Source organism: Sapajus apella, unplaced genomic scaffold, assembly GCF_009761245.1.
Source record: "Sapajus apella isolate SASKATOON/1434 unplaced genomic scaffold, GSC_monkey_1.0 scaffold8, whole genome shotgun sequence".
NCBI lineage: Eukaryota > Metazoa > Chordata > Mammalia > Primates > Cebidae > Sapajus > Sapajus apella.
In genome coordinates this window covers 13,412,160-13,434,593 of record NW_022436948.1, presented here as the reverse complement: position 1 = coordinate 13,434,593, position 22,434 = coordinate 13,412,160, and the positions used below count along the sequence as shown (strand labels likewise).

The following is a 22,434-nucleotide window of genomic DNA, read 5'->3' as shown; positions in this document are numbered from 1 at the left end:
TTTGAGAAGAGTTTCCCAGAATCGTCTCATACCATTTCTTCAGTGGCATGAATGAGGAGGGGGAGAAAGCTTTGCAGGCAAAAAGACTCAATTCCCCAACTGCGGCCAGACCAGAGGACGAGGTCACCCCTGCTACAGGGTGAGTCTACCAGCTAGGCTGTGAGCCCCTCCCTCCCCTGCACCCCCACATTCCTCCATGAGAGGACAGCCCTCTGGGTCGCCACATCCGCTTCCCTGGAGCTCTCTAACAGTCCCCTGGAGCCTGTGCTGTTCATTCATTCACCCAACTCACTCATTCACAGTTAGGCTCCAAGAGACTGCCACGTACATGAACTCCACGTGTGCATTTGTACACATATGAGGCTACATGTGCACACACACGCACACACAGCTGGCCATATGTGAAGCAGAACTCATCACGTGGCCAATGGTCAGAAGCCCACTGCCCTGCAGGGTGCAGGGACGCCAAGGTTCTGAGGGGGCCCTCTCTGCACCGTCAACGTGACCAGCACCAAGGGTTTCGCCTGCAAGCGAAAGCCAACACCTCCTTCCCTCCACATTCACTGCCCAGTGGCAAGCTCTCTGCAACCCCAGAACCGTGGTGAGGGGCCGCCTAAACAGGCACAACGCCCAGCTGAGGAAGGCAGCAGAAACCTAGGCGTTCCAAGCACAGAAGTCACTCCTACCCTCAAGCCCACTCCTGCATCTATTTCTTCAGCCTCCAACAAAAGAATCAGGCTTACCTCGTGTGGCTTCATCCTTCTCGCTCAGAGAAGACAGGCAGAGGGCCTCCATGGCCGGGTGGAAGGGGCTCCCTGCCCAGCCCTGGGCGGCCACCAGCTGCAGCATGACCGTGTTGAACAGGCAGGCCACCTCCTGCATGGGCCCTGCCAGCCCCTCGGCCCCACAGAGCCGGCTATACAGCTTGAATATGCTGCTCCGCAGGGCACTGTCCCTAACGAGGTCAGCCACGACCACAGGGTGCGGCAAAATGTGGCTCTGAAGCCAGCCAACGAGTCCTGCAGCCTCTGCCCTGCTGAGCGGATGCTCGGCCACCGACCGCAGCACCCAACTGACCACCAGGGAAGTGGCGGCGCACACGGGGCTGCGCACAGCGCTCTCGGGGCTGGCTGAGTCCACAGGCTCCTGAGTGGGGTCAGGACCCGGGATCACTGGTCCCCAGTAGGTCAAGATGGATCTCAGAAGGCCCTTGCATGTCTCCAAGGTAGACGCCATCAGCTCAGGGTCGGCCATCTCCTCTGCCTCCCCAGGCCTCCTCTTTCGGCCCCGTGGGCCTTTAGCTCGGGCTGGCATGACAGGCTTGTTCTTATCCTTCAGCATTTCTGTAAAATGAACAATGAAGGTAGTGAGACTGGGGTCTCTCCTGCCCACACAGATCCAGATGCGGGGAGCTGTCAACGGGGGAGAGGAGGGGCAGTGTGCATGTCCTGAGCACCCGGCCCTGCTCCCGCGTCAACAGCCTGGTAAGTGCTCGATGTTTCACTGTGCCTGTCGTCACTGTTGTTATAACCAACTCATTAACCCTCGCACCATGAGGCAGGCGCCATGATCGTCCTCTTTAAACACAGGGAATCAGGGCAGCATTTCAGTCGAGGAGGCCTGGCTCCAGTCCACTCCTTAACCCTGCACTACAGGATGAGGTGGGGGCAAGTAGCTCACGGCCACCCAGGCCTCTTTACAGGTGAGCACCCTGATACTAAGGTAGGTGACGGGACTTCTCCAAAGACAGAGAGCTAGTAAGCAGCCAGGCTGAAAGTCAAAGGCAGGACTGCCCAGCTCCCTCTCCAGGCTCTGAGACAGATGTGCCCCAACTCTGAGCCTCATTAACTTTGGAAATGTGGCTGAGACACAGAGAGAGAGAGAGAGAGAGAAAGAGAGAGAGGGAGGGAGGGAGAGGGAAACAGAGAGGTGCTGGCTGCTCTGGGCCAGTCCTGGGTTCCAACACTCACTCACGAGCTCCCGGGCTTGGCCCTTCTCAATGACTGCTCTTAGGTCTTCTTGGAGCTTGAGGTCTCTCTCGATGAGGCTCCACTTGTGCAAGAGGACAAGGATGTCCTTGGTGGAAAGCACTGTCTCATTTACGGTGAATCTGTTCATGTCCTTGAAGGCCTGTATGACGGTGGCCCGGTACCTCAGCACGGAGTCAAGTGTCCCAAAGAAGTTGGTCAGCTGGGCGGGAGCCAAGGTGGGCCTGTTGGGAGCCAATGTTACCGACAGCCAAGGCCGCCCCCCAGCCTGGCAGCCAGCCCCACAGCAGCCTGGTGACATCACACACGAGAGGTGCACGCTGTCTCTCCAAGAACCAGGTTTGCCTGCATAGCAGACATCTAGCATGGGCCCCCGGGACACAGAAAAGGAAAAAAATGAGCCACTTAGTAAGTCACAAAGGGGACCTGAGTCTGACCTGCACCCCAGAGGCACAGACCTCCTGAAATCCTGGCTAAACGGAGTAGCCAGACAGACAGCTTGAGGGCCAGGGTGCCAGAGCCTGTGAAGGCTCCACCCTGGGCCTGCCAATTTCTCTCGCCTCACGGACCGCCATGAGGACCGTTTTTCTCTGAAGTGAGAAAAACCCAGGGGTGCCATGGGACAATGTCACCACTTACGGCCAAAACCTGACCGATGGCCACCAGGAGGAAAAAGAGCTCCCTGAATTCCAAGAAAGTGAAATCCTGTAACATTGGTTCCACACAATTGTAAACGTAAAACCAGTATTTTAAATAGCAATTGGTTCTCAGACACCAGCATGTCTTCTGACAGCCCTGCATAGGAAACATGACTATCCACTACAGATTTCACAAATTAGTTTTGAACTATACAAAACAAAAGGCCTTCTTAGCAAGAAATTTTTCCTTCTGAGGTGACAATCCACTTGAAATCAACCTTCTGGTTCCAGTTAGCATACCCTGGCTCCCAAATCAGAAACAGTGAGTGCACAGTGTATTTTCTCTAACATGTAGAGCTGGAGGGACACTTAGCTCTTCTAAGGAAACCAAAAGCATGACTCTAAGGAATTGAATGAAAATACAAAATATTCAAGAAAATTCATGGACAGTGAATCTTCACAGGCTAGCGGAGGTAGAGGCAAGTTTGGGAACACCCCCTATTATGTGAGAGTCACAGGGAATATTTTACATCTATGAAACATCGCTTTATTCAAGTGTTTGAATCACAACATCCAGGTAGGTGACTCGCCTGTTGAAACTGACCTCACATGATGCATATTAGGTTTTTAAAAGTGTGTTATGTTCTTGGGGCCTTGATAAGAAGCCTTATAAAGTTGAAGGGGAAAGAAAGAGCTAATAAAATAGATGTTCGGATGCTCCCTACACCTGACAATGGTACTCTGCCCCAATCAACAGCAGGCCACTGCCCAGTGTCCCCCGGGACAGCCATGGAGTTGTGACTGAGACATGGTGTCCGCAGGTGGCAGACCAACACAGCATCCAAGAGGCCAGGAGCCCCCCATGGCAGGGGCAGAACTCACCTCAGGTGCTTCATGAGCACGGTGAGAACATAAAGGAACTCATTGACCAGGTGCAGGGCAAGCCGCTTGGGGGGCTCCCGGGAGCTGGGCTGGCAAGGGCGCTGGCTCTCCCACTCCGCTGCCTTGTCCCCCAGGTTGGTCACCCACAGTGTGTGCAGCAAGGAGATCACGTTAGACAGCAGCAGAGTCTCCAGAAACCTGAAATCAAGCACAGCAGCCTTCAATCTGCCACATCCTGTCCTTTCAGCAGGATCAGACTATCCCCCTCCACAATCCTATGTGCTCATCCCCTAGATAAGCACAGCCTCCAAGTGAAAACAGGGCGCTTGCTACACAAAGGCAGCTTCGACACAGGATAAGGCACCCAGGCTCCTTCCTAACAGAAGATTGCCCTAAGTCCTTCCAAAAAATCAGGAGCTACTGAGGCACACGAACAAAAACTGTCCTGTTCATGATAACAGCTCAGTTCCTAAAACAAGAAATTAATAACCAGGGACATTAGCTGATCATGCCTTTTGTAAACCTGACACAGTCTTGAAGTTGATGTCCAAAGACACATCCTAGATTTCAGACGTTACTTTCTGCCCCCACCCCCACTTTTTTTTTGTTTACAGACGTACTTGGATATATTACTTTCTTTTAGAGAAATTTCAGGAAATACTTTTTAAAAATGCACAAAAGGGCCTGTATTCTCTCAGGCTTATTACAGTAGTTAGCTCTTTGTAAGACAGAGCCCTCCCATCAAGTGCTGTCTGCTGTGACAGGGTCTTCCTCTCTGCAGATAGTCTCAAGCAGCAGGGGAATCAGGAATCACAGTCAATCATCAAGATTCAAGCAGCAGCCCTTGGTGCTGCTCCTCTAACGCGGGCTTGTCACTGAGGACCGAGACCCTGCACTGACAGCAGAGTCCTGTAACCCATCAGCCCTGCTCTCCTGCCACCGGAGGGCTGCAGTTGCTAAAGCCTTAGAGAACAGGACCCTACTTCAGAGCACGGAAGGCTGCTGGGACACGAGGGGAGGAGTCTGACCCGAGCAGAACACAGCCAGACAGGCTGGCGGAGACTCTGCTGGATGCGAACAGCAGCTGGTGTCTGCTGTCCCATGGCAGACGAGACACTCAAAGGAAAGCTGTGAATGGAGGAAAGACATTTTGGCACTGCCAGGGGCAGGACTGCCACACATATGGTAGCACTGGAGGACACTGCATTTCAGAGAGCATGGATTCTACTGGACATTTCCAAGCAGCAACAGAGCTGGCAGCAGACATCCTCACTTCTGTTCCTTCCCTTCCCACCTGACCCACACTGCTCATGCAAAAGGGACTTACTTGCTTTCAAGGATGTGTAAAATCCATGTTAAAAGGCTATAGTCTCGTATGATTTCATAGGCAGATCTGGCAACCTGGGCAGCATTCTGTAGAATTTCCAGAATCCAGTTCTGAAAACCCCAAACAGGAAGTTACTCTTCAGTCAGGAAACCCAATTTACTTGATTAAAGAAACCGTTTCAAAAACGTGATGGTATGCCGCCATTACAGGCCGCGGCTGCAAATGAGGCCTGCTTTGCTAAGTCTGTCAGAGTGGTGGCCGCGTATGAATGCACCCTTCCCCACGAGTGACAGCCAGAGGCCACAGACTTCCCCAGCAATCTCTGAGCCCAGGGGATCCTCACTTCCACTAATCTATCATCTGGAAACAACCCACAGGCAGAGCTGCACCACAGAAACCAAATGGCCCAGACGCGCAGCGGCCTGCACAGGGAGCGGGTGAGGGACCGTCTCCTGGCCAGCCTCCAGCCACATGGCCCTGTGTTTACCACCTGGAAGAGAGGACATAAAAATGGGACTGTCCCCTGACTTGTTCATGGGGTGCTTCAGAAGTCTCACATGCCATAAAAAACAAAAAGCTACCGCACTCAAATTCAGTTTACTCAAATGGGCTTCTTAAGAAAAGCCCTATTTACCCACATTGCACATATGAGAAACAAAAGCTGACTGAATAAAAATTAATCAAAATACCAAAGGCTTTTCCTATTTCCTTCTACCACCTACCCGTACTATTTAGAAGGCACACAAGCCAGCTCTGTTCCTGACTGGCTAGGTGAGGCTGCCTGTTTCAACACAACTCTTGCTTTCTAAATGAGTTCTTTGACCCCCAACTTCTGTAGCAGGTGAAAGTGCCTCAGCATACCTCAGTCCCTGACAAGGCGTCTCTAGATTTTTTGACCACTCCGGAGGCTCATGATTATTGATCAGTATCCCGCCTTGATGGCCTTCGTATCTATGTCAAGGGCCATACATATAGGAGGAGGCCTCAGTAAAGAGTATGCAGAGGACAAATGACACGAGGGGTCTCAACACTGCAGCCTCGAGTGACTCCACATGCAGGGAACAGGACGGCGCTGACAGTGTCTCCCCTTCCCTAACTGAGCTGGGAACAGGCTGGGAACAGAATTCACGTGGACTTGACTTCCAAATAAAACCTGAAGAAGGGGACAGGCCTCTTCCTCTCAAATGAGCTTGCGGAGCCACGTACCTGCGCCGCCTCGTCACACAGCGGGCTGTAGAAGAAGGACAGGATGATGCGGAAGACGCCGCGCCGGGCACACAGCTCATAGCAGTGCTTGTCCCGGATCCCCTGCCGCAGAAGGCCAAACACCCACTCCTGCTCCGTTTTTTGCTATAACCAGGCACACAAAAAGCCGTTGTTAAGTGAGTGAAAAGTCTTTTCATCTGACAACTGTTCCAACATCACGATTTTTAAGTGGTGGCAAAGGCTGTAACACAGCAGCCCTGCCCTCCATGTCTGATTATAAAAAATCCTTGATCTCATCTTTGATTCCATTTCTTCAGGTCGGAAATAGAGGATCAAGTCAAGTTTAAACACTGAACTTAAGTCAGATAGATCTTCTATAAAAGAATATTTAATATGAATATCTAAAAAAGGAATTCAGTACTTAACCCAGTGATTCACCAAGAAAATACGATGAGAATGGGATAAAACACAGGCCTCCGCAGCAGTTTTTCAGGTTTGAGGCACCTCGTAGAAGTGAGCTCACAGCCCGGGGACATCCCTAAAGCCAGGCCTGTGTGGCCTCGGCGCCCGCACACTGCCGACACGACGGTGTTGGCTGAGCAGCACACAGTGTTGGTGTGGAAAGTGTCCGAGTGACAACAGCGGCCGCATAAGTCATCCAGGGGCCTGCGGAGGGCCTGGAGGACTCAGGAAGCGTACCTCAAAGTCGGAGCTGTAGAAGAACTGGTAGAAGCCAGGCACTTTGTCCATGTGCAGGTACTCATGCGACAGCAGGAAGTTGCTGACCTTCAGGTACATGTGCTCCTCTGAGAACACAGGCAGACAGTCAGCCACGACAGGCCCCAGCAGGACACCCCCTGGCCTGGCAGCGCCGAGAGGCAGGTGTTGTGGGTATCAGACATAAATCCCCTCCCAGGAACTTTCGTATCCTGACCCAGATGACTGGCTCTTGAGAATGAGAACACAGCGAGACACCTCAGCGCCACACTGCACACAGGCTTGCTCTCCAGGCTCAGAAACCACTGCTGGATGTTGAGTCCTTTAGGGACCTTGCCCCTCCCCCTCCCCAGCTCCTGTCCTGCAGCACAGGCTCAAACCAGCAGGTGGGAAGGGTGAACGTGGTCACACATCCCCCAGATCAGGGCTGACACCACACCCAGCTGCTGCACCTGCTTCTAGCTTCTCACTGAAAGGAACCGTCACAGCAGGGGAGGCTCAGACACTACTGAGTGCCTCTGGAATGCACTAAGGCAGAGACAACAGACACGCTACCCCCTGCCCCCTCTGCCCTTGGATTACCATGAGTCTCCCCATGACCACTGCTGCCCTGCACACGTTCCACCCTGACATGTGCACCGGTCTGGGACAGGGCCACACCCAGGACCGAAAACATCATGGTTTCTGCCAATTATTTTCTTTCCTTCCCAAATCTCCAAGGCAAGTAAAACCCATGGAATAAAAATGAAATGGGAGCGGATGAAAATCAGATCTGAATTCTAATAGCAACTTGATTATGAACTAATTGTGGGGCCTTGGACAAGCTATCTAACCTTGGGAGCCTCCGTGAGTGAGTGTGAGGGGTAGGGGTGGAAATAGGGTGGGGGGGGGGGGGGCGTTTCCTCATCTGAAATAGAGCCATGTTATACTAAAAGCACCCTGTGGTCCCTGATGGTACCATCTTTTTATGATTTTTCTCTCAATAACAAAAAAAAACTCAGAACGAGCTAACTTCTAGTCACACTATCTTAGCAGTGGTACCTCCTTCCTGTAACAAAAAGGAGCCTTATTCTAATACCATGGGTTACACATACACAGTACTCACACACCCAAAGCTCTCTAGCTAAGGACGGTGAGCCTAAGCATGAATCAATGATTCATGAATCAAAGGCAGCAATGGTTACGGAGCTAGCACTGATGGGTTTTACTATACCAGGTACTTCCACGTGTGCTCGTGTGCATGATCCAGGCTGGGTGTGGTGGCTCACACCTGTAATCCCAGCACTTTGGAAAGCTGAGGCAGGCAGGTCACTTGAGCCCAGGAGTTTGAGATCAGCCTGGGCAACATAATGAAACCCTGTCTCTATAAAAAACTCGCCAGGTATGGTGGCATTCACTGTAGTCCCAGCTACTCGGGAGGCTGCCTGAGGTGAGAGGGTCACCTGGGCCTGGGAGGCTGAGGCTGCTGTACGCCGAGTTCGTACCACTGTACTCCAGCCTGGGTGACAGAGCCAGACCGTGTCTCAAAACAAAAGCACCAAAAACCAAAAAAAGTATGTGATCCTCATCACCCTCACAGCAATCCTAGAGGCAGTGGGTCCTATCATCACCGCATCTGATAGGAAGAAATGGGGATGGGGAAGTCCAGGACGGTCTGGCTGTGTCCACACTTTTAGCCCCTGGATTCCAATATCTAGGATGTGATCAGGCCACATTTTAACATCAGTTTTACTTGCTCTCACCACAGTTTTCTGTAACTACAAGCAAATATGAATATATATACTGTTTCCCTCCATTATAGAAATGCTGTTCTGCACTTTGTTTTTCATCTCATTTTTTCTGGACTCCACCCCACCTGGGTCCACAAAGAGCTTCCTCACAACCATCACCTATGCACTGTCCAGTGCTGATGGGTGCTTCGGTGGGTCCTCATCTTCCACGATCGTGAGCACGAGTGGCCCTGAACACAGATGTGTGACCCACTGTTCCTGTGGGACTAATCCCTAGAAGTGGACTTGCTCAGCCTCAACTTTTCAATCTCCCCTCAACCTCATTATGTCAGTGGTACCTGGTTTCAAAATCTGCACGGCTGCTTTGGCAATGAAGAGAGCCAAGGTAAAAGTGAGTCTCATGTCCTGAGTTCGAATCCCATTCCGGACTACATCCAACAGGTAAAGTAGCTTGAAAACAGAACAGAAAAAGAAAACATAAGATGAGCGTGTTCAGAGCCATGGTCAGTCTTATCTGGTGCAGCTGAACCGAGGCTCGGCAGGACGTGCCTGCTCCTCACATCCCAGGGGCTGCCAAGGACGAAGCTCACAGGAGCAGACACACTGCCTGCCAGCATCTCAGGAATGCTTTCCGTTTTTACTTTAGGTGTCAATCAGCAGAGAGAAGTCTGGCACCATGCCCTGAAAATCTAATCTGCTCTTGTTCCTCCAGCACCATGGGGTACAGGTTTCTGAGGTTCAGTGTGTCACGGATAACAGCCACCTTAACCACTGAGTTTAGACCAAAGAAATACTCAGTAGAAGTCAAATCATTTTGTCTACCCACAACACAAGAAAGCCCATAAGGAGAAACTGTTTTCAACTTCCACAGAGGGTTGTGGATCAAGGGCAACCTCCAGCATCACCTCCTAAGGGAACAGACTTTTGCTCTTCAGCAGAGATCTCCCGGCAACATGCCACCTCCGTGTCCCTTAGTAAATGCTTCTACTGAACCGAGTGAACAGCCAGCTTTCTGGAGCCCGCCAGGTCCACCCCCACCGCAGGATGTCCACTCTTCCCACTTACTTGGGACTGCTCTTGGAACCGTGCCCCCTCCAAGTGCGAATAGTAGGCTCCCAGGACGTGGTAGGCTATGGCTCGCATCTGGGGGTCATAGCTGCTGAGGGCTGTGACAGTTAGGCCCAGAGCATTGGAGTCCAAAAATTTTCGACAATCCACCACAAACTCTACAGGAAATAAAATACAGCATGAAGCACACAACAATATGATTTCATCATTCTTGTTAACTTGGAGAATTAAATTTTTCTTGCATTTTACCAATATCAACTACATGTGCCAAATAAAAAGAATGCAAGTCTCTCTCCAACTCCTCCTAACTTCTGCTAAAGTTAGACAAAAAATAAAATCTTCCTTTATGTAGCAATAATGACCATAACCTCAGGCTCTAAAACGCTCATACATCACATCACAACCATGATAATTTCATTACTCTCATAAACATCCAATGAGCCAGGAGAATGGAGTTGACTCTGAGACCTACTGCGGAAACCCCAGCATGCCAGGGGCCTGGGCAACACAAATGGGAATCAGCAGAGAAAATCCGCCCCCAGCTTCCACCTTGCTCAGCCCTCCCCTGTGGACGCCTGTTGATAAGCATCACTGAGGACAGCACACATGACAGTGAAAGCAGGGAAATGCAGCTGATGCCAACCAGCGCACAAAGGGCTCACTCACAGCCACTGTGAAACCTAGCTCTTTCTTCAAACAAACACACACCTCATAGAAGAGTGGTTCACCAGGCTTAAGTCCAGAGAGACTGCTGCCTGGTATCCACTTGCCATTTGTGAGGCCTAGAGAAGCTGACAATCACTGCAGGAGAGGAGAAGACCCAGAGATGGAGAAGGCCAGGCACACGAGGGGATATGCCCTACCGCAACCTAGAGGGCTCTCCACTAATACAACTGAAGATACTTCACCCCTCTTTAATGATTAACTCTTAATCTGATCATGATAATTATCCACAATGATGTTCTCAAGATTGAGTGACCTGTGGCTTAATTGGGAACCAAACACAAGTCAACTGAAATGACTACTCCAAATGAGTGATCATGGAATATGCTATCAATAAGAGACAGCAGCTGGGCGAGGTGGTTCACGCCTGTAATCCCAGCACTTTGGAAGGCGAGGTGGGCAGATCACAAGGTCAAGAGATCCAGACCATCCTGGCTAACACAGTGAAACCCCATCTCTACTAAAAATACAAAAAAAATAGCCGGGTGTGGTGGCAGGCACCTGTAGTCCCAGCCACTCGGGAAGCTAAGGCAGGAGAATCACTTGGACCAGGGAGGCAGAGCACGCAGTGAAATGAGACAGTGCCACTGCACTCCAGCCTGGGCAACAGAGCAAGACTCTGTCTCAAAAAAAAAAGAGATAGTCCATTGATGACATTTTTTAAAGTTAGGGAAAGATTAAGCATGTTAAGCAGGGACACAGAAGACCCAAAAACCCAAAATCAAGCTCTAGAGATGAAAACTAAAATATCTGACATGAAAAATGCATTGGATGGTGAGAGGGTTTGGATTTGTGCCCCTACCCAAATCTCATGTCGAATTATAAACCGCCATGTTGGAGGCAGGGGCCCTGGTGGGAGGTGACTAGATGGCGGGGCAGATTTCCCCCTTGCTGTTCTCATGAGAGTGAGTGAGTTCTCACAAGAGCAGGTTGTTTACATGCAGGTGGCACTGCCCCACTTCCCCCCGCTCCAGCCAGGGAAGACGTGCCTGTTTCCCCTTCACCTTCCACCATGATTGAGGCCTCCCCGCCATGCTTCTGGTACAGGCTATGAAACCACGAGCCAATCAAACCTCTTTTCTTAATAAATTATCCAGTCTCAGGTTCTTTATACCAGTGCAAGAATGGACTAATAGAGATGGGATTATCGGAGATTAGACACTAGTTTCAGTTTCTAAAAAGATTAGTGAACTTAAGACAGCATGAGAAACTATCCAAGCTCAAACACACAGAGAAAAAACAGGAACAGACATGAGTGTCCGGGGCGGGGGGGGGGGGGGGGTGTAATTAGGGTCCCTGAAAAAATATGAGGAAATAATGGCCAGAACTTTTGTAACTCTGACCAAAAAAACTATAAACCTAGACAGCCAACATACTCATTAACATGAAACATTAAGAAAATCATGCAAGCATTATTACAAATAAAACATATATATAAAAGAAGAAAACCACACCAAAGCACATCATGATCCAATTGTTTGACATCGGTGATTTAAAAAATCTTAAGAGCAGCCATATGGCACACAGGAGAATCAAGATAAGAAGAATGGCAGATTTCTTGTCAGAAACAACCCAATTCAGAAACTAGAGGAGCAACTTCTTTAAAGTACTGTAAGAAAAAAAACTGTCAACTCTGAATTCTATACCCCATCAAAATCCTTCAAAAGTTTAGACATTTTTCAGACACAAAAAGGCTAAAAGAATTGGTCACCAGTAGACTTGAACTATAAGAATTCTTAAAGGAAGTATTTTAGGAAGAAAAATAATGACACCAGATAGAAATCTAGATCTACACAAAGGAATGGTCACAATGTGGCAAATATCAAATATTTACACTTCTTTTAAAAATAATGACAATTTGAAACAAAAACAGTATTGTAGGGTTTATGGCACATTGAAGTGTAATGCGTAATAAGAATAGCAGAAAAGCCAGAAAGAAGGAAATGGATCTATACTGTTACAAGGTTCTTATACTACACATGAAGTGGTATCATCTCACTTGAAGATAAATTATAATAGATTGAAGATGTGTACTATAAACACTCAAGTAACCAGTAAAAATATGCATGCATGCACTCACACACACATACAAGTTGCAGCTAAGTCAACAAAAAAGATAAAATGGAGTCAGATCAATAATTACATTAAATATAAATGGTGCATCCGCTCCAATTAAAAGGTAGAGATGGTCAGATTAGATAAAAAGCAGAACCTAGGTACATGCTGCCTTCAAGAAACCCACTTTCAATATCAAGATACACACTAAAATTGAAAGGATTAAAAGAGCATAGTCAGATGACTCTTGGGCATAGCAGTTTAGGAACAAAATTTTCTAATTCTCTTATTTCTATTTTTTTTTTTTTTTTTTCATTTAAGACAGAGCCTCCTTTGTCACCCAGGCTGGAATGCAGTGGCATGATCTTGGCTTACTGCGACCTCTGCCTTCCAGATGTAAGCAATTCTTGTGCCTCAGCCTCCTGAGTAGCTGGTACTACAGGCATGTACCACCACACCCAGCTAATTTTTGTATTTTTAGTATAGATGGGGTCTTGCCATGTTGGCCAGGCTGGACTCAAACTCCTGGCCTCAACTGATCAGCCCACCTTGGCCTACCATAATGCCGGGATTACAGGCATGAGTCACCATGCCCGGCCTAATTTTCTTATTTTTCACAAGTGACTGTTTTTGATAAGAGGGGAAAAGAAATCCAAAAGCTTTAAAAGCACCAAACTGGATAAAATTATATTGTTTTAGAAAAGATGGGATAAATGTGTTTGAGAGACACCTACATAACTACATACCAAATACAGGTAAATGGAATGTATATGGGAAAGAGAACAGTCTCATCATTTAGTTTATACTCACAAAAGCAGATAACACCCAGCTGGCTGGGATATTTTTAGCAATCACTGACATTCTAAGACAAATGGATTTTCCACGTGTCCATGAGGAAAAGTCAATTTCCTGTTTTGGGCTCATCTCTGCTACTCTATGAAAATCTTGGCTTTGTAACACTTACGGAAAAGAGCTGCCATCAAGATGTTGAAAACTAACAGGCTATTTAAAAAGTTACAAATGCCCTTCTCTTTGTTTCAAGAACCTCATGAATAGCAACTTGGCCTTAACAGACCTTCAGATCAAAATGGCTTAACCAGGACAGTTATCAAGGATTGAAATCAAAACTGTCCCAAAACTGGGTTTAATGGCTGACACCTACAATCCCCCAGCAACTTGGAAGGCTGAGGTGGGAGGATTACTTGGGGTCAGGAGTTCCCCTGGCAACACAGAGAGATAGTCTCTACCAAAAAAAGAAAAATTAGCTAGGCATGGTGGTGGTACACTTAGTCCTAGCTACTCAGGAGGCTGAGGCAGGAGGATAGCTTGACCAGGAGTTTGGGTATACAGTGAGCCACGATCATGCCACTGCACTCCAACCTGGGCAACAGAGTGAGACCCCGACTCTTAAAAAAAAGTTGCCAAGCCGGGCGCGGTGGCTCAAGCCTGTAATCCCAGCACTTTGGGAGGCCGAGGCGGGTGGATCACGAGGTCAAGAGATCGAGACCATCCTGGTCAACATGGTGAAACCCCGTCTCTACTAAAACTACAAAAAATTAGCTGGGCATGGTGGTGCGTGCCTGTAATCCCATCTACTCAGGAGGCTGAGGCAGGAGAATTGCCTGAACCCAGGAGGCGGAGGTTGCGGTGAGCCGAGATCGCGCCATTGCACTCCAGCCTGGGTAACAAGAGCGAAACTCCGTCCCGGGGAAAGGGAAAAAAAAAAAAAAAAGTTGCCTCAGTTTTAGTGGGCTTCAGTAGCAGCACAACTGTGCTGTTGGAGCACCAAAAATCTTCCTTACACCTCTTCTTCCATAATATCCCCCAGAGACACCCCACTGGACTAGAGTCATCACAGTGAGAAGGGTCAGAGGAACCTGCTGGTCGTCTGGAAATGAGGCTCAGAGAATTGCAAACAGGGCTTTCTGTTCTGACTGCCTTGTGGCATGTGTGAATTATAAGCTGTAGATTTTCAGCCCAGTTCTGTCGAGGACAAGAGTTTGCTGTGGAAAAAGCATTTGTCACTGCCATTGCTAACAGCCTTGGCTGGCTGTTTCTTGGCCAAGGACTCAAAGAAGGGAAGCAGTAAGGTTAAAAAAATAGGTTCCCATTTTCAGCAAAGGGCTGAAAATGGAGCAATGAGACTGTAAATACTCTCAAGACTGGCAGCCGTATATAAAAATTAATCATATGTGCAATTTAGGATTGCAGTTCGTTTAGCAATACGTGGACCCAGGTGCCACTGCAGGAAGTAAAAATATACTGTTGAGAATTTCTGCTGCACTCTGCACAGCTGATTCTCATAAACATCACATGGCATAAATGCAGCTTGGTAGAAAAGATGACATCATGTGTATCGCCATTTACGTGAAGTTCCAACGCAGGATGCTGGCCCCTTCTAGGGAAGAGGGGCTTGAGGAGCTGCTTATTGCTCTATGCCCTGATGTGGCTGGTGGTATCACCACCAGTGTACAAATTATATGTGCACCAGAACTGACACCGTGCACACATAATTTGTATACTGTTCTATGCATCACACTTCAACTATTTTAGTGCCAGGAATTTGCCCCTTCCAATGAATGGGTGTGCTTCCTCTCAGCAGTCGGTGAAATCTGTTTAAAAGCAGGACCCCATTTTTTGTTCAGGATGACAAGATGCCCAGAGAAACATCTAAGAAACTTACTTTTCAGAGAGTGGTTTTTGTTTGTTTTGTTTGGGTATATCCATTTCCCTCTCCACCTCCACGCCTTTTGAAATGTTCTACTTTGATGTGAATTTTTCTTGTAAATTTTTGGCTGCTGCAAATCCTTTTCAAGATTGGGAGAGACAAGCTCTGCAAATTTTTCTACCTGTATTAAACCAATAAAACTTAAAATAGGATATATTTGGAAATTTAAAGGAAACTGGTACCTGGTACATTTTCCTAATTTGAAAGACCATTTACTAATGACAGCTCTTCAAAAAAGTCCTCCCAGACCAAGAAAAAAAAAAAAACACACACAGAGTACACTCTAGCTTTCATGAAAATTAACATCCTGATTTTGCCATTAAACATTTTCCAAGCCTCTTTCTCCCGAAAGTTCTATTGCGAGACAGAGGATAGATGAAATGATTTGCTATAATTCACTAAAGTTAAAATGTCCAGTAGTCCTGCAATTTTTAGAGTATAGGAAATTCATTTCCGTGTTTGATGACTAACAGATTTAGCCAGCACCATCGAGGCACGGGGGAAATCAGAAGAGCCTCCTAGCCACAGACTAGGAGATCTGCCACAGTTAGCCTGCTGCCAAAAATCGCCATCAGGGCAATTAAGATATCCATGTGCTATTAACCGTAATCTGACATTTGTATGAACTCCCCCTGCTCTCTTGCAAACAAAATCCAGCTTCAGCAACAGAGCATAGTACTCACCAAGGGGAGCTAGAGCCAACACAAAGGCCTATTGATGGGAAGATCTCTAAGAAATCCCAGCCTCTTTGATCTTTTTAAAAGGGATATAAAGGGCACTGATAGAGGATTGGCAAATCTATTCAGAAGTAGGCGAATTTGTAGAGAAAAAGAACATTTCAACTTTAAAAAGGAGGAAAACAGGATGAAGAGTGCAACATGGTCTCCCCAGTGCACCGAAATCTCCCCAGTGATGAAGTCTGGGAGTTCATTCAGGGATCATGCGAACCAGCCCAAAAGCAAAATGCGTGTCTCCACGCCCCCAGCACACCCCACTGGAATCTCAAGCTAGACCTAGGAAAACAAGAGGAACTGTAACAGTTCTCCCTCTAGAATGAAGAAACCATGGCCAGAGGTAGAGCAGGAAGGAGGTTTTCCCTGTACATCCTTCAGCACCTGCTGAATTTTAAAATACGAATGTATTACCTAATGTTAAAAATTAATTAACTTAAATTTCCCAATTCTGACAAGATGGAGTAGACGTGCTTTTTCCTATTCTTCCTATCAAGCACAACTGAAAATACTTAACATCATATGTAGAATAAACATAAGATGATTCCGAAAGGTAGAAAGAAAGCAGACCAGCCAGAGACCTTGAGACCCAAAGAACAAGGTAGTGAGTTCCTGGGTTGTCGCCTTGCCTCATTTGTCCTAGGCTTACAGGTCAAGTCAGCAGCCTGGAAACATGGACAGGCTCTCACACACAGAAAAGCCGGAACAAAAGCCTGTTCTCTCTGACAAAAAAAGAATGGAAAAAAGCCTGCCTGAGACAGAAAACTTTGAGAAAGTAACGGTGATACTTAGCCAAACACTTCACTGCGTCCCACTCCCAGCCATGCCAGCAAAGGTGGAGCCTAAACTCCCACTCCTGCCAGGCTGGAAGAAGGAGCCCCAAATCCCTGTTGGGGTGGCATCAGAGAATGCCAAGTAGGGAGGCAGGGTGTTCCTCTCCCGGGCAGTGACAGTACACTCTGTCTGCCCCAACTGGGGTGTCAGAGGAAGCCTAGCAGAGAGCAAGGACTTTCAGCATGCCCAGCAGTGACATGACTGCCCCTACTTTTACCCCTCCCTGCCAGGAAAGACCTGGGAGTCCCAGTGGGCAGCTGGGACCCCCACCTGGGCAGCAGTCACAAGGGGGCCAGATGGACTTTTCAACACACAGAGGCTGTAACAACTGACAACAGCAGGCAAAGCAGTGTGAACCAAGACCCAAATCTCACACCTCACAGTAGAATGAGCTCAAAACAGAGCCCGGGCTTAAATGTAAAAAGTAAGACTAGAAACTTTTACATAGAAACAGAAGAAAAATTCCTTAGGACCTAGGGGTAGACAGAGTTCTTAAGGTGCCAAAAGCATGATCCATAAAGGAGAAACTGACACACAGGAATTCATCAAAATTAAAAGGTTTTGCTCTGTGAAAGAGCCTGTTAAGAGGATTAACAGATAAGCTACAGATTGTTAGATATTTGTAAACCACAAATCTTTCCAAGGACTAGTATCTAGAATATATAAAGAACACTCAAAACTCAATAGTTTAAACAAACAACAACAAAAAACCCAAAATACAAACACACAAAAAATCCCAAAACTCAATAGTTCAAAAAACAAAAATTCCCATTAGAAAATAGGCAAAAGGCATGAACAGACATTTCCCCAAAGAGGATGTGCAGATAGCAAATAAGCCACAGGACATTCAACATCATTAGCCGTTAAAAAAAATGCAAATTCAAGCCACAGTGAGCTGTCCCTACACACTGTGAGAATGCCTCAACCAACAGACCTGACCAGCCTGGGAAGACCAACCTCAGTGTTCGTCAATATGTGCTGCATGGACATGTTTCCCTCTCTCCCCACAACCCCTTTACCCACAAAGACTCCCACTCTGAGGCTACTAGACACAAACTATAATTTCCAAAATGTACTTAAGCCAAGAAAAAGGCAAGCTCAGCAGGCTGACCCCTTTTCAGGAATCCAATTTCTCATTTCTGTTGGCATTTGACCAGTAACTAGTAAAAATCCAGAAAATGCTCATCATTAGAAATTAGGAAAACATCAAGGACAAAGGGACATTCCCAGATTTTAAAATTACATTTTTTTTTTTTAAATCACTGTACGTTCAAAACACTAACTATGACTTTGCTGAAAACCACTGGAATGAACAGACGAGAGGACGGCTGAAGATCCCTTAAGAATGATTTCCAAGATTCAGGTCCTCATCTGGTAATTATGGCAATAATTACCATAATCGACCCAACCTCTGAGAAGTCATGCATAGCAGGCCCTGACCTCAGAGAAGGCTGCAGTTACCTGGCCTGGTCAGCTCACTGAAGAGCTGGAGAAGAAAGCAGGGGTCGTAGAGGCCATCAAACTCCACCCTGCTCTTATCTTTGAAAATCGGCTCCTGTGCGTCCTGAAAGAGCCAAAACCAACAAAAAATGTGTGATTCAACCTCACAAATGTAACGCAGGTTGAGTATCCCTTATCTGAAACACCTGGGATCAGAAGTGCTTCAGATTTTGGAATATTGGCATACATAATGAGATATCTTGGGGATGGGTGCCAAGTCTAAACACACAAATCATTTGTTTCATATGCCCATAATATACATAGTCTGCAGGTAACTTTACATAGGAATTGAAGATAATTTTGTGCATGAAACAAAGTCTCTGTACACTGAACCTCAGGAAAGCAAAGGGTGTCACTATCTCATGTTAGCGCTCAAAAAGCTTCAAATTTTGGAGCATTTCGGATTTGGGATTTTCAGATTAGAGATTCTCAAACTGTATGAACTAACAGTTTACCTGCTATTGCCAGACCTCAAATTATTTTGAATATTTCAGGGCATAAAACAAAGTGCTCTGTAAAAAGCAGTGCTTGCACATGAACTGTCAGGGCCCTTGGGATGTGCTGCAAAATCACTTTTGTGGGGGCAGGGGAGGGCAGTGGTATAAACAGAACAAGTGGGGCCAGTGCAGCCCATTGCTACAGCTGGGTGGTGGCTTATGAGGGTCTGGTCTCTGCACTTTTATATGTGATAAGATTTTTACTTAATAAAAAGGTAAACAAGAAAAATGAAGCTGAGGGTGCAGATGGAGCCCCTGCGGCTGGGGTGGAGGGGCCGGGTAGGGACAGAACAGCAGCAGCCGCACCTCGGGGGGCAGCAGCCTCCGGTTCTGGGGAAAGTGCAGGATGGTCTGCATCATCCGGTCCCGGTCCAGTAGGCGGAGGATGTCCCCGACGCTTGGCTGCTGCCACAGCGACTTGCCCAGGCTCCGGCACGTCTTGTGATGCTCCACGGCCGCTGGGCCCCACAGCAGCACCCTAGAGCCAGAAAAGGGAAAAGAGACTGGTCACAGGCCCCGCCGGGAACGGAATTAATCACGGTAATGACCACAACAGGTAGCAGTTGTCAGGTACTGTTCTGGGCATGTGTCGTGTTACATCACTCAATCCCATCACAGCTTATGAAGTGGGTGGTGCTGATGGTGATGCTGAGGGTGGGTGACAGTGTCGGTGACGATGACAGAAGCCTGCATCTACAAGAGCTTATGACATGCAGGCCCTGTTCTCAGCCCTTCATGTAGATCAGTTCACTCAATCTGCACAACAACTCCATAAGGTGGGTACTATTATCATCCCCCTCGTGCAAATGGGGAAAGAGGTGCAGAGAGGATTAAGCAGTTGCTCCGCTGGTCACCTGCCCAGATGGTATGCTGCAGGGCTGGGATTCAGACTCAAGAAGTCTGGCTCCTGAGTCCATGCTAGACCACAGCAGCAGAATCCTGATCTCTCACTGCTCACACATGGCCACAAGTGAACCAGGTCTGTCTGCACAGGCCTTTCAGCTAAGCCCACCATGTGTATGCTGTACACGGCCTTCACACCACAAATGCCACCGCAGCTGTCAGAGGCCACCTTGCCTCCCTCCTAGAAAATGACCCCAGCCTCCTGCTTCCCCAATCTCTTCTCCTCCCTTTCCCTATCCATTGCACAGCTGCTCCTGAAGCCCAGCTCTGATGAGGACCAAGTCTGCTGTCTCCCAGGTGGAATGGAAATGCTTCCGTCTGGTACTTCCACCTTCCACTGTCAACCCATTAGGCCTTCCCATTGCCTGCTTCCCTGCACACATCCTATGACCTCGATAAGCCGGCCCACTCAACCTTTCCCCAAATGTCCTGATTTTCCACCTCATGCATGCTGTTTCCCCCTCCAGCTGCCTCAGGCCCCTCTGCCAACCTCACCTCAATTAAATCCCCCAACTGGCCAAATGCTAACCCTGGCACAACGCACTCCCTGTCGATCCCCGGGCACATAGGGCCTGGCTCTTGGTGCTCCTGGAAGAGCTGGTTTACACCACAGTGCATGAGTCAGCTGCCACTTTAAAAAGGGCTAAATTTCTGACAATCTGATACGTTCAGCAGACAAGAAGACTGTGGCTCATTCCTGTAGGTTTTCCTGAGAGCACTGAACCCAGAGCCTCCAGGCACTCAAGGAGCATCTATACTGCTAAATACTTCTAAACAAAATTCTTCTAAATCCAGACTCGCTTCTGTGCAAGTAAACAACAGTCACTAATGGTAGAAAAGGAAAGAATCATCCTTTCAGGGATGCTCGCTGTTCACCCCGGTTTCTGGCAGGCAGGTAACCCATGTGCCAGGCACGCTCAGCAGACTGCCCACCACTGACAGGCGGGAGAACCGCCACGGAGCGTCCAGCATCCCCAGCACAGCTCGCTGAGCTCAGGCCTGCTCCGTCATCTAAGGATGGGACATTTACTTTGTTTGCGGAAATGCTCTGTGCCCCTTAGAGCCACAGAGCCGGTGAGCTGCACATCCTTGATTCGCTCTTCCCCTGGGAGCTGAAACTAGATTCCCTTCACAACCAGTCCTAACCTGCGACTCCCTGGGCAGCCTGGCTGGGCTTTCACTGCTCTCTGTGTTAGAGGGTGTTCTGCAGAAATGGGCAGCTGGAACAATGCCTCACTGTGGTAAAACCCGCCTGCAATTTGTTCTCCCCTCTCCCTCACATAAGAAGGACTGCTGGCTGGGCACGGTGGCTCACACCTGTAATCCCAGCACTTTCAGAGGCTGACGCCAAGGCAGACAGATCACAAGGTCAAGAGATCGAGATCATCCTGGCTAACATGGTAAAATCCCGTCTCTACTAGAAATACAAAAAATTAGCCGGGCATGGTGGCGCACACCTGTAGTCCCAGCTACTCAGGAGGCTGAGGCAGGAGAATTGCTTGAACCCAGGAGGCAGAGGTTGCAGTGAGCTGAGATTGCACCACGGCACTCCAGCCTGGGCAACAAGAGTGAAACTCTGTCTCCAAAAAAAAAGGACTGTTCTACTCCAGAACGGACATAACTGACAGAGCACCAGCTCTGATGCCGAGGGCAAGGCTGGCGCAGGAGAAAGGAAAAGCGTTTCTATGCAAGCCCTAGGCATTCTTAAGAGACAGAAAAAAGTGTTTTAATTTCCCTTTTCTTTGTTTTTTTGGGGGGAGTGGGGGGAGATAGTTTCCGAGCGGATACAGCTCTTATCTTTAAACAAAGTACCGTGCAGTGGACATTGTTTTCTCCTCCCTGTGAGCACTCCTGAACGATCTTCCTTGGCCCAGTCAGCCCACCTCCTGTTTGAACACACATGCACACATATTGAGCAGATGCGCAGGTGCTAGTCCCAAATGGCAAGGATAAAAGAAGGCTCTAGGGCAGCAAAGAGGACCCCAGTGCTTAGCTGTGGCACTCGCAGAGGTGAGGCAGGGCCCACAGGGAAACGCGTCATGCCCAGCCCTGCAGGACCAAAGCCTGTCTGACCAAGAGACTGGGAGCCCAGGAAAGAGAGACACACATGCACCCATGAACACACATACACACATAGGCAAGCACGCACACACATGCGCACACACACACAGACATACTTACCCATGCACGCACAGACAAAAAAGTAGATTTTATGTAGTTAGGCCCTAACACTTCCCCTGAAATCCCTATGGTATAAGTCAGTCTACCTAAAGGGATGAGGAGAAAAGTTTTCAGAAAAATTAACCAAATGAAACACCACAGCCTACCCAAAAGTGAGCCTGGGGCAATTCCAGACAGGCAGGCACCCATCGGTCAGCTGGAGCGGCCGCCCAGGTACCTTATGGCAAGAGGCCAAGCTTCCCCGGAGCAGCCTCCGGAAGCCGGTGAGTCAGGGGAGTGCTGTCTGCCTCACTCTTTCCCTGAGAACCAAAATGGAATGAGAGAAATCTCAAGTCTGGAGCTCACTGCGTGGAGAGGGGGCTGCGACCTCAGGGCCTGGTCCACCTCTAGCCCAACACTCACCTGAAGTTGATGAGGCTGAGCTTGTTCTGCTCATATGCTCGAAGCAGAAGTAAAATCTTCTGGTCTACAAAGTCAACACAGGATGGGTTTAGAAAGCTGAACCTGACACCACCTGCTCACACCACCTGCCCACATACCCTCCCCTACGCAAAAGACCTGGTCCTCACATCTTCACCCTGCTCTCACCACCAGGTACTCGTATCCTTCCCCTGTTTACAATCCCCTTGCTCACATCCCCAGGTCCCAACTCCCTATCCCCAAAACATCCCCGCCCTCACTCCCTCCCCCTGCTCACACCCTCACACCCCCTGGCCCTCACTCCCT

General features: G+C 48.4%; 1 protein-coding gene across 2 annotated transcripts in view; it reads right to left on the bottom strand.

The window, feature by feature from the left end:
- The window catches only part of URB1 (URB1 ribosome biogenesis homolog), a 74,979-nt gene that overhangs the window by 1,233 nt on the left and 51,312 nt on the right, over positions 1 to 22,434 (bottom strand). For both annotated transcript variants that reach the window (XM_032277038.1, XM_032277039.1), the window contains exons 28-38: positions 22,111 to 22,174; positions 18,931 to 19,102; positions 18,089 to 18,191; positions 9,554 to 9,714; positions 8,827 to 8,938; positions 6,741 to 6,847; positions 6,042 to 6,185; positions 4,836 to 4,945; positions 3,509 to 3,706; positions 1,971 to 2,212; positions 744 to 1,343 (exon numbers count right to left, since the gene is read on the bottom strand). In XM_032277038.1, the coding sequence (XP_032132929.1) occupies positions 744 to 1,343; positions 1,971 to 2,212; positions 3,509 to 3,706; positions 4,836 to 4,945; positions 6,042 to 6,185; positions 6,741 to 6,847; positions 8,827 to 8,938; positions 9,554 to 9,714; positions 18,089 to 18,191; positions 18,931 to 19,102; positions 22,111 to 22,174 (2,013 nt within the window). The remainder of the gene's footprint in view (positions 1 to 743; positions 1,344 to 1,970; positions 2,213 to 3,508; positions 3,707 to 4,835; positions 4,946 to 6,041; positions 6,186 to 6,740; positions 6,848 to 8,826; positions 8,939 to 9,553; positions 9,715 to 18,088; positions 18,192 to 18,930; positions 19,103 to 22,110; positions 22,175 to 22,434) is intronic.